At 41.7% G+C, this 12,458-nt stretch overlaps 1 protein-coding gene across 1 annotated transcript; it reads right to left on the bottom strand.

Annotated features, from left to right (window-relative positions):
• Positions 1–6,188: 6,188 nt before the first annotated feature.
• Positions 6,189–12,205, bottom strand: tbx22 (T-box transcription factor 22). The gene is made up of 8 exons (XM_046031166.1): positions 12,077–12,205; positions 11,405–11,583; positions 9,920–10,021; positions 9,655–9,829; positions 7,946–8,110; positions 7,119–7,183; positions 6,807–6,892; positions 6,189–6,712 (listed from the first exon to the last, which is right to left on the bottom strand). The coding sequence occupies exons 1-8, from the start codon at positions 12,203–12,205 to the stop codon at positions 6,189–6,191; spliced, it is 1,425 nt and encodes a 474-aa protein (XP_045887122.1).
• Positions 12,206–12,458: the final 253 nt, after the last annotated feature.

The raw sequence follows: 12,458 nt of genomic DNA, 5'->3' as shown, positions 1-12,458 counted from the left end.
TGCTCAAAGCACCACTGAGCCGAAGTACAGCCTCACGGAGCTGCCAGCAGGGCTGTAGACGTTTAGTCTTGTTTATATATCTTGCATGCGTCTACATATTTCCTGTGAGTGTGCTACTTCAAAACAATGGAGTCTTTAATGTAAATGTAATCTTTAACATGTGATTTCATGTTCTATTTTTCTTTGGGGGGAAAGTGTATGCCCGAAATGCTATTTAAATGATAAAATAATAGTTAAATCATTTGTGGTTGTATTTACTCTCTTGGCCTACAAAATTTCACTTAGGTGTTTCAGATTTAACACTCTTTAACTAAAATGTGTCCCACTTTGCTAGTTGTTTAAGTTGATTTTGGGTTAGGCAGTGAAGTAGAAGGGGTTAATAAGGTCGTACTCTGTAGTTGTTGACAAGATGACTGCCTCCTGATAATGAAACAGGAAGACAGGAGATCTATTAATAGGATTTGTACTTCTGGAATTACATTATTATTATACCAGTGGATATGACTGTTCGGGGTGTGTGTGTGTGGTGCATATGGTAAACCACTCTGCAGGTCTGCTGTTAGTCACACTCCCGCGTCTCAAATTGAATTAGCGTTGACAGCGCACAGCGCCAGCCGCGTGTATGTGTGTGTGCACAGGGGGCACTAGCTGTTGGCAAACTGTCTGTCTACGTGTGTGTGTGTGTGTGTGTGTGTGTGTGTGAAACAGAAGAGAAAGAAGGCCTTCCCCCCTGAAATCAATTAAGCGAGTATAGGTCTGTAGTTGTGGGGGTAAGGGGAGCGCATCCTGTAGAGGGCAGCCCAGACAGACAGCACCATCTGGGGCAGCAGGCGGGTCGACCCTGGGTTGAGACATGAAAGAAGTAGGGCAGGGATGAGAGGAGAGGAGAGTACAGGCCAGCGTTAAATCACTCTTTACTCTCCACCCCGTAGCCTCACCCCAGCCCCTCATCTGCCATCCGATCCATCCGATCCATCCGATCCATCAGCCACGGAGCATCATTCTCACTCAATCACTCTCAATCTCTTTCCTTATTTTCCTCTCTCTCTGCCATATCTGTCCCAGGAGTGATAATCTGTCATACACAGGAAGCAAAAAGAGGTAAGAACGATCTATCCCTATGTCAGAGATAGGGGCAAAGAGAAAAAGAATATCTCACATCTCTTGTTCCAAAAGGGTTGAATTATTGGTCCTAAATAAAAACACTGCCAGAGAGTTCCTCTCTCTCTCTCTCTCACATACACACACACACACACACACATGCACCTGTAGAATCCCCCTCAGGACAGGGGAAGGGAATTAACACACACACTCTCTGTTTTTTAAGGGGAGGGATGGCCCCATGTGATGGACAGCCAGGGTCAGAGTGTGCGTTGTGTTTGTTGGTCATGAGCTGAGTGCTGACAGCCCTCTTCCAGCCACCCTGCAGTCAGACACACAGCTCCACTGATGACAAAACAATTGGCTGGACAAGAACGGGTAAAGCAATTGAACTGCGTTAAGAGGCCCTGGTGAAACATGATCATTCATGTGACTGTGAGAATTAAATTTAGGTGGCAAAATTACACATGTATTCAGCACTAAATGTTCAGGCTAGTATGGCAGAGAAGTAATCCTTTAATCAAGTAAAAGCAATACCATCATGTAAAATACTTTATCGGCAAAAAAAATACCCAGAACTAATTATTACTACAGATGTGTCACCATATAAATATCGTAGCTGGTCGAAGTGGAGCTAATTTGATATATTTGTATATATATGTTAGGTAGTTATATTTAGTGTATAACAATGCATCAGATTTTTTATGTTCTACAGGTGTTTTAAAATCTTAATCTGCAAAGTAACTATAGCTGTATTTAGCTGTACTGTTGAAAATTCCCCTGCTTCTTAAGCGAAATACACAATTTAAAAACCCATTGGATTATCTAAAAAATGCATTGTCACACAGCTGAAAACAAGAGTAGTTCTTTTTGATGATGGAAAGCTGATGTTAAAGTTCTCTTGCAGAATGCCCCGAGTCAGTGTTATATTATTATGTTATTGGATCATTATTTTTGATGCATTAACATTAAGAAGTACTTTCATATTGTACTTGAAATGGATATCATTATAACTACTTTATATACTTTTGGGTGGTTTAATCTTAAACGATCTACCTCTGCACATTAGACGGGCATCTTCACTGTCTCTTCTTAAAACCCACCTCTTTCCCCTGGCCTTTGATAACTGAAATTGACATTTCTTGTTTTGGTTGTATTCATTTATTGTTTTACTGTACAGCACTTTGTGTCCACTTTGGATTTTTAAAGTGCTCTATGAATAAATTTTGATTGATTGATACTACAGTAATACTGTTGAATGTAGCAAAGTAAAAATAATGCAATATTTCCCTCCGAAATGATAGAAGTATAAAGTATCATAGTATTGAAAAACCTCCAAACTGTTCTTAATTACATAGCTACTTTCCACCACTGTAGCACAGCAATGCTTTGTTTTGAAACTATTATACCCATCAGAGACATGTCTGTAAAGTGTTCACTTTACAGAAATGAGTGTATGGTGAAAACAGAGAGGTGTGAAGGAAAGTTCAAGAGCTGTTTGGGTCATTAACACTTTCTCTGATAATGGCATGAGTGTGACGCCCAGATGGAGCACTCAGAGGAAACCCCAGAACACACACACACAAACTCGCAGGCCAGGTGCCAGTCCACATGTTAAAGCGGTTTGTCCTGCACTCATCTAACCTCTGCTCCTGTAAGACAGGGTCCTGCCAGGGAGCACATGCCTATGTAATGCCCTAGTGACCCGTGTCTACACACACACTTGTGGACATACTGCAAGCACTATGCACACACACACACACAAACAGAGCAACATGTAAATCCACGTAGCCGCCTGGTTCTGTCAGCACTCCTGTGATCTAATGCTGCAGGATTTCTGATCACAACAGGATCTTAGAGGTCCATATTTTAAAACTAACTTGTTGCTCTTTCCAGCAACAGAGGAGGTCTTTGTGATAAAAAAGGACACAGCGGTGGGGTGAGAGGAGAGGAGTGGAATTCCACTATCCGGGAGGCAAAATGTAGTTTCCCTGGTTGATAGGGCACTGGAAGAGCACTTAATAACTGTTAAACTGCCCTTGTTTTTCACATTACTCACTCAGTGTAATTCAATTTCACCCACAGCTGGTTTCACTTTCAACTTTACAGCTGAGCTCAGTCACGTCCCATAATCTGACCTGATAAATAACCAGCTTTTATTGAGTTTGCAGAGAAAATAGCGTCCAGTATAAGCCTTCACAAGAGACTCACTGAGCCAAATATGAGCGAGGCTGGAGGGCACAAGGCTCACTGGGCAAAGGACTGTGTGTAGGTGTGTGTACATTTGAGCGCTTGAGAGCGAGTGTATGGGAGTTATCCTTAGGAGATAACTGACGTATGTGTGCGCTGTGTGTGTGTGTGTGTGTGTGTGTGTGTGTGTGTGTGTGTGCCGTGTATGTTAATCTAATGAAGGCAGAGTATGTTTACACTTCCCTACTCTGTCGAGCTTCTCTCCTGTGCAGGATGCCATTTCACATGAATGGAAACAAATGACTTCAGGGTCAAATTTCTATCCCTTTACTGCCTGTCAATCACTCCAGAACAGCGCAGTAACTTCCCTCCTTGTGTTATTACAAAGTCGAATCAGCCCAGTTTCCATATTATTCCAGCACCACCTTCAAGAGGATTATGTTGACACGTTATTAAGCAAATTAACAATGAGGGGGGACGAACAGCTTGGTAAATCATCAGCAAATGGTTCAGTCAAACTGTGGTTTTCAACCAACTTTTGGGTCTTGCAAGTTTTAAACAAAAGTGAAGTTTGATAAGACAAGAAAGAACTATAAACAAGGTGAACCAGTTATCCTGGCTCTTTTCAACAAAACCACAAACTGCTCAACAGCACCTCCAAAGCTCGCTAATTAACAATGTTATATCTTGTTTGTGTAATCAGTATCAAAAATGAAGGAAGTTACTGGACCCAGCCAAGAAAAAGCCTTCTATATTTCATAAAACCACAATTTGATGTTTCACACTTTGGTTTTTGTTAAACAAATGAGGTATAGAGTGTTTAGTTTTTATTAGTGAGCTTTGGGGATGCTGGTATGTGCATTTTGTCACCTTGGAACAGAGCAAGGCTAGTTTCCCCATTTCCAGTCTTTATGTTAACCTTTTGCTGGGGTAGGCAGCGCTGGAGAACTAGTGATAGACAGCTACGTTTTGAAAGTATCTAAATCAAATAATCCCTTTCAGGCCTTTGGGTCACTCAGACTAAATTAAATGATTGGACGTGCTTATTACAGTCCTGCGACAGCCACAGACACCGGGTTATTTTCTGTCTTTTATCAGAGCATTTGATTATATTATATATATTATACCCCAGCTTTAAGATAACCAGCTTCAGGCTGTGTTACATTTTGAGTACAGATATGAGTGATATCAATCTTCTCATTTGACTCTCAACAAGAAAGAAAAATTTTCTATTTTTTCCACTTGTACTATAGCATATGGTATTAAAACATAGGTGCTCTTGTCTTATTCTATGCAATGTGTATTACTCTATTGGAGAGTGACAGGTGCAGACCTCAGCTTTCCTGGTATGAAAGCAATTTGTCTAATTGAAAGATCAGGAATTAGCTGGAAGTTTAAAATGATTGTCCTGCAAATCCAAACATGGAAATGACAGACTGTATCAAATAACCAGCACCGATTATGTCTGTCTGCAGACAAAGGGCACGCTGTTTGATAGCAGCACACCTGACGGCACGTTGAAACCGGGGCCATCCCCTGCCTGAGTTCCTCAATTAACTTCTTCCTGCTATTTCCACGTCCAGCGCGCATTAGCTCACTGCCTTGCTTGGCCATGACAAGCAAATTGCTGTTTGGTTATGACCGTTAGTCGGGAAACAGGCCATTTCCCCCGCTTTGCCTAAACCGCTGTTCCTAGCTCTGCTTAGAGGGAGGGAGGGAGGGAGGGAGGGAAGGTGCAGGGTTTTGAGTCTGAGCTAAAGGCAGGAATTATCACATCAGCGGCTGAACGGGCGTACCCCCTTTGGTATGGACGAAAAACACAGCCCACAAGTTTTCATTCAGCACACTAGAATTCCGTTTTCTCAATACCTTCCACAAGTCTTCACACAGCACTATGATTTACTGTTGATCCTGGAACAATGTTACCACAATGACTACAATAAAGATGACAGGGCCGCTTTAGCACATTTTAGAGGGAAAGGAGCCTTATTACCTTATTGTGGATTGTGCCTAATGAAGGCTTGTATAGAATAACCCTTTCACCCCCATGCGTCTCTGATTAGTCCAGGTATTGGTAATAAAGTACAGGAATGGAAACTGGCCGGCTGAATCCTGGCCGCTGTTGTTCTTCCCCTAAAACCACAGAGACCTGATGAGCTTGTGTTATTAGTCAGGGGTGACCAAGCCTGACACTGAGATTGAGCTGAGTTTAGAGCTTGAAAAACACAAAACACGCTTTTGTTTCATTTCTCATTCAAAATCACAACCTGTTGCACAATAGAACATTTGTGTTTCTGTTTGACTTTGAAATACACTGTATGTTCATGTGAAGACAACTGAAAAAACTTGGAAACAGTGTTTCCTTTTGTTTATGCACACTGTATGTAGGGGAAAAGAACATTTTGAATGCTGGTACATGACCTGAACAATAATGTGAAAAAAAAATATTTTAATGGGCACTTATGGTCAGTTTAACAGTCATGTTCATTAATATTTTTATTACATACCTCAGGTCCTATTGCTGATGCTCTTTGGTAACACCAATACAGAAAGTGAAGTTGTTGGCGGGAAAAAGAGGTTCTGCCCTGCGGTAAAGAAACTGTGCCTTCTGACCAAATAAAAATCTACAACCTGCCTACATTTCTGTTCACTCCACTGTTAGTGTTTTTGGTTCTAGTTGAGGTTGCACAGTGAAGAGGATCCATTTCTGTGCCGGTAAATCCAACACAGTGTACAAAACAGTTTTTTAAAAGAAAAAAAGTCCCAACAGCCACAGTTCTGTCTTTATTGCTCCTTTGAGTCTTGGTTGAATAGAGAATCAGCCCTCTCTGTTTTCTTGCAATAAGCTTTGGCTTGTTACACTCAATGGGCCGGAGCCTAATAGTGCGGTCCAGCTGTCAGAGGCAGTGGTTGGTGGTTGGGTGCCACGGAGACTGGCGCAGCAGACAGTCTGTGGTGTCTTCGGCTAGTTTGGCGTGCCGGGAAATAGCTGTGAGTTGGGGGTTCAGGGGGAAGCTGTAGCGGTAAAGACAGTAGGGGCCCGCAGTGTCTGAGAGATGAGGGAGGAGAGAAGGCCCCTGAGGGCTGAAGGGGCTGTGGAGGGGGAAGAGGCACGGGGAGCTCCCCGGAGACCCGTGAAGACACGGGTCCCTATAGTGGGGAGGTTTCTTTGCCGAGAGGAGCGGGAGGTCTGTTAGCGGGGACAGCGGGGGCAGCCCTCTCAGTCTGTCTGCTCCATGGGAGGAGAAGGCTCTGCTGGGCAGCGTGGAGGCGGTGGAGGCCTTGCCATAGAGAGGTAGAGCGAGGGTGTGGAGAGTGGCGTCCGGGAAGGAGAGCGTAGAGACGGAGAACGGATGAAGGGCTGAAGAAGAGGAGAGCGGGAGGAGGCTCTTCACGCTGCTGGTCGGTGACCCTGAGCTCCCTGTCGAAGAAAGAAAAAAAAGACGTCAGAAACTCAAATTACAAAGACAAAAACAGCTTGGAGCAGAGAAGAAATAAGAGCTGCAGCACAGTACCTTGGAGCTGTATGGTGAATGGCTTGAAGTCCAAGCTGAGAGGGCCTCTCCAGGGATATGACTCCAACAAGCCATCCAACACTCCCCTACACACACACACACACACACACATATACTGTAAAAGCAGTGAAAAATGTTATTTCAGGTATTTAAATATTTGTTCTGAGAGGTGTGAAATTCTGCACTACACAGTTCAACTTCATTTGATGGTTTTATGTGGTGTCAAATGTCAGCTTAAATCCCTCTGGGGTCCTTTACCAGAGTGTTTTCTGGGCTAAAACAAGTTTTGATGTTTGGTGAGGTTTTCTGTACCTATTCCTTCCGGGATCTCTGAAGCCCTTGGCGAATGGGTTCCTGTCGATCTTCAGTTTCGTGATCTTTCCCCGGAGAGAGGAACAGACATGGGTTAGAGTGGACGCGTCAACCGCTGATGTGTTAAGCTAACAATGAGCTCAGCTTTACAACAGCATGCAGAGTGGCAGAGCTCTCCCTTGGCAGACTGCATCTCCCGGCAGCACCCAGGGCGATCAGCCATGTCAAACAGGGTTCTCGGAGGTCATACGGTTTTATTTGGTGCTTTAATGAGCTGTGGACTCCAGCAGTCGGCCCAGTCGCAGCTCGTTACTGAGTTTCTGTAATAATACATTCGCTGATCGTAAAGTCAGCCCTGATGAAAAAGAGCTGGCAGTCCCTGCGGACGGCTCTGTTACAGGAGGAATGGTAGCCAACAGTGGGGTCAACTTCCCTGCACAGGAACACACACTCTGAGCAACTGGCACAGTAGAAAATCAGGACACTGCAATTGAGCTGATAGTGCAGAGAAGTGGGCCTCATGCCCTTTTTTGAGTATGAATTTTTGAGCTGTTGATTGATTATTGAGGGATATTACAATCAGAGTGTGCACAGACATTGAAAATAGATGCATACGTAACATCAGAGATGCTGCGGCTCCCTACAGTATTGTGTAACAGGAACAATTCAGTTGTTTAAAAACTGCAAATAACTAAACATGCTGAATTTATTGTACTGTGTTTCATAAAATGCAGTAGTCTCTAAACCCATCGCTCAAATCCTTTGTTTGTGATCATGTTTCAATTTTTTTTAGTGTTTTTCAGGATCAGTTAAAGTTTCAGTGATACCTGTTGATTCTGATAGGCTGTGACTGTGGTGAACTCTGTTTCTGGGAAGGAGAAGCTGTGCACTCCTTCAGCAGGCAGCGACTGGATCTGTGACAAATCCATCCGAGGGTCGTGCCGGATGATGTGCACACGTGGCTTGTATTTATGCATCGACTGAAGGATAATCTGGGTGAAGAGATGAAGAGGATATTTTAAATTGTACATGCTGAACCTCAGCTATATCATTATCTTTAAGGGGAACTACAGGAACAAACATATAGGGCTCCATCTAAGGTTTAATGTCTTTATCAATTCGTCTGAAGATATTTTTTTCAGTTAGCCATCATAATTTCCTAAAGGTGACGTCATCAAATTACTTATTTTGTCCAAACCCCAATTTTTCTTATTTAATTTCAGATAAGAGATAGAGAAGCAGCGAATCCTCGTAGTTGAGAAATTGCAATCTGAGAACGTTTGGCATTTTTGCTTGAAAAATTAAACAATATTTAATGCTCTATAAAAATTTGTTTTCATAATTTTTCTGTCCATTAATTAATTGACGAATCCACTAATTGTTTCAGCTCCACAGTATACAGTTAGTTGTCCAGTAGTTTGTGGATAGTGATAAAAATGTTCCGAATCATTTTCAACAACAGCTTGTTCTGACTGCAAATTGCTTCAGTTACACAAATTAGTGCACTAATAAGTGTATTAGTATTAGTATGTAATATATTACATATTATGTTATGTACATAAAAACTAATAGATTTATAGATAAATGTGCTATTTAACTAACAAAACATCAAATACCATTACATTTTCATGCAAATTTACATCTTTAAAAGGAATGGAAGTAGTACAACCATCAGTAAAACTGATTTCCCCAAATTTTATTTTGCTGCTTATATGTGTTTGTGTTGTTATTATTTGTTTAATTTTGCATATTTGGTAGTAGTATTATACACCCATAGCATAGTAGTAGTAATTTGTGAATTACAATGTAAAATATATTTAAATGAACAGTTTGTTCTGCTTTGGATTTTTCCTTTTTACCTGTTATGGCAGAAACCGAATTTTTAAAAAATATATATGGTAATGTAATGTATATAAGGTTTGACAATAGAAAACAGATATTTTTTTCTAAACAACACAAAGCAGCTGTGCTGACAAATTTAATGCCAAACACCATTATGTGTCAGCTTCAAAAAAGGTACAACATTCAAGGCTTCTTCATTAGTGTTTAAACCAAACTAACAAATAACAGAGGTCAACAGAGGCCCTACAGTGTGGTGAAATGACCACAACAACATCAGGGATTATGAGGCTGTTTTAGAGAACCAAGTTGTGCAAACACACTGTTAATAATACACAAAATTAAGGAAATTATAGCTTGAAATCTGCACCCTTAGCACTCTTTTGTACACAGTTTCTACATTCAGTCATCATGTACCAGAATAATGAATCCTGCATAAGCAGTAATTCCAGACTGATTTTATAAACATGAGGATCAAGTGAAAAGCCTCCTGCAGCATGGAGTCACCACATCTGTACATCACTGAACCTTTGCAGGAAGTGCAGGAGCTGAGAAGGATTTCCACTTCCTTTATCCCTAAAATACATACTTCCTGAAGAAGCATCTGGACTACATGGTTCAATACACATAACCACTTTGTATTGTTACCTAGACAGACAGAAAGAGGAAGCCGCTTGTGCTCAGATGGGTTACCTACATGTCCCTTGTCGTCCATCTCGTTGTTGGTGAGTTTGACGCGGTCAAAGCTGATGACCTGACGCATCCACGTCTCTCCTGCGCACGGCGAGTCGGGGTGCACGTAGAGCCTGGGAGAGATGCAGGAGTGGTCCGTGTTTCCAGCCACCATCCACTGCGAGCTGTGGTACACATACCTGCGGGAGAATATACATTTATTTATACAGTAAATAAATTAATAGATAAATAGGGGGGTTTAATTATTTTATTTTAACACATACACACACCTGTAGCGCTTTGAGTCCACGGGCATGACGTCCATTGCGATGTAATACTGGTGGCACGGGTCCAGATTGCGGACTTTGACGCGCACAGAGGGAAACATTCTCCTGATGAGAGGTGAGAAAAGAAAAAAATCATCAGAAATTGGAAATGACTCACGCTTGAGTCCCTTTTAATAGGCTATAATCTGCTATAATAATTTCTTAAAATGGGTGGAAGTTTGTTCATATAGTATGGATTTTACATCATAAAACCACACAGAAAGAGATCAGGAAGAACTTTTCTGCCTGCGGCAGCGTAGTTCCTTGAGGGCATCTTCACTGCCGAGATTTATAGCGTGTTTTCTCCGTAATTGAATAAACGGAACCTAGAATACAGCAAGTATGCCCCAGTAACTCATTTCTGGGTCGAAAAACAAAAGAAGACGCACATGGCTACCTAGTAGACCAGACATTAGTTTCTTTGAAACTGAAAGATAAAGTTAATTAAATGGAACAATAATAGGCTATCAATGTCTCAAACATTATGTGATTGATAGTATTGGGGCATTTAAAACACGTTTTCTTTTGAAGTTTGTCTGGAGAATAGAGTTTTATTCAGATCTGCAAAACGTAATAAGTTTCAGTGACTTTCAACAAAACCTAGAAATCTACCTCATAGAATATGTAATGCACAAAATTTCTTTATAAATTCCAAAATATCATCAATGTCCATGAAATTCTAATCAGTCTATATTTCTATACGTTGAGTCAATCCGATATATATAATATATAGGCCTATAAGTATTTGACTAAGTATTTTCTGATCTAAAGTCTATATTTTATGTATCTTCCCAGGTCAGCTCATTTGAAAGTGTAAAACTGCCAGTTCTGCAGCTCACTTCTGATTGGCTGCGGCGCGTTCAGAGCCGTTTCAAAACTAATAGCCTACACCTGTGAAAACGAAACGGTTCATGTAAATATCACATCATCAGTGATATCGCTGACACTGACCACACCAGCTTGTATTTTATTTATAACAGACTCTCGAACAAGGAAAATATAAGATGTTATTATGACGGATTGAATAGGAAAGGCCCGCTACAGCGGTTATAGATAGGCTAATGGCTGAATGGATATGGATGAACAGGAGAGACTGTGAGGCCCTGGGTGCAGAGTAAGGACTCTGATCTTTTTTTCTATGTGATTAAACTGACTTTTGTAAAGTTTTTGTTTATCATGTTCATCTTTTATTTAAATGTATAGGACCCAAACCAATTGTTTGTTTCGTTGTAGCTGAAGTGTGTTTACACCAACTAAAGTATTTTATTATGAACTGGCCCAGTAGTTGCCTGTCAAATTATTGTTCCTGTAATTTTAAGTCTTTGAAAGAAACAATGCATAAAGTCGGTGAAGGGCACCTAAAGGCTGGGTTTGCAACAGATAGCCTAACCTTCTCCGTAACTGCTACAGCCCACTGTAAAATCGGCTTTTCTAATCCACATTTTGTACCTGCCAGCTTTGGTGATGATCATCTCGGTACCGATCTCGTAGAATCTCTTCCACAGCTCGGAGCCCTGCAAGTCTACTCGGACCTCTCTGTCCGGGCGGCACTCGTTCTCTTTCGACTTGTTCTCTTCCCCGCTGGGGTCAGCCTCTTCGGTCCTTGATCTGACAGTATGTCTGTCCAGGTCACAGGAAGTGTCCTCTGTTCTCCTCGCTGTTGAACCTGCTTTCTTCGTCTGGCTGACTGGATATTCGTTCGGGCCTACAAAGGAGCAAAGACTAGGATGAGAAAATAAGCCTAGTAATACATATGCAAAAATTTAACATTTTGTTTTCCAAAATTAATCATTTACAACTTGATTTGAAGAAGCAGTAGATATCACTTAATAATAATATTTTTTTTTTTTTAAAAAGCCAGCTAACACGGAGAATATTTGCAATGCCTTTTTTTCTCGAAAATAATTGTATTTGATCATTTTGTTTTTTAAATTATGAAATAAAAACACAAGTTAAACTGTGAAGATGTAATAAATGAATAATTTATAGGTTTAATGAAGAAAAATAACTCGCAAACTGCTGATTGTGAAACGAAGTGGTGGTAAAATGCGTGCAGGCCTATGTGAAAGCAATGCCATGTTCTTAAAAATCCAGCAGTCCCTCTGCCTCACCGGTGAAGATGCTCGTATCGATGCCGGTGTCTGCAGCTGAACTTGACTCGTGTCCCTCCGACACTTTCATCCTCTTGCAGGGTTTCCCGACCAGCGCCTCAACCGAAAACGCGTGAGCCCGGGAACTGAGACCCTGCATCTTGGCGAAATGTCCCGTGTTTCTGCGAGTCGTATATCCGTCTGAACTTTGACTTTGTCCCGCACAAAATTCAGTGTCCCAGCTCATTCAGGGCAATACGGGGCAGACCAGGCAGCAGCAGCAGCAGCAGCAGCAGCACCTCAGGGAGCCCCTCTTCTCTCACGGCTGCTCCGTGACGCTGCGTAATTGATCCGGAGCATTCCCATGTGTTCTCCAAGACGTGCGCCCTCATCCAAAATCTTGATTACTGGCA

The sequence above is a fragment of the Micropterus dolomieu genome, linkage group LG19, assembly GCF_021292245.1.
Source record: "Micropterus dolomieu isolate WLL.071019.BEF.003 ecotype Adirondacks linkage group LG19, ASM2129224v1, whole genome shotgun sequence".
NCBI lineage: Eukaryota > Metazoa > Chordata > Actinopteri > Centrarchiformes > Centrarchidae > Micropterus > Micropterus dolomieu.
Note: the sequence above shows the minus strand (reverse complement) of the source record. Positions and strands in the feature narration are given on the sequence as shown.

Bases quoted from the DNA above. Each gene is read 5' to 3' on its own strand.
- tbx22 (XM_046031166.1), bottom strand. From the start codon at position 12,205: ATGCAGGGTCTCAGTTCCCGGGCTCACGCGTTTTCGGTTGAGGCGCTG. The intron at 8,111-9,654 runs GTAGGTAACCCA...CTCTTCACCCAG, and splicing joins AGATGGACGACAAGGGACAT to ATTATCCTTCAGTCGATGCA. The intron at 6,713-6,806 runs GTACTGTGCTGC...TTTCTTCGACAG, and splicing joins ATTCACCATACAGCTCCAAG to GGAGCTCAGGGTCACCGACC.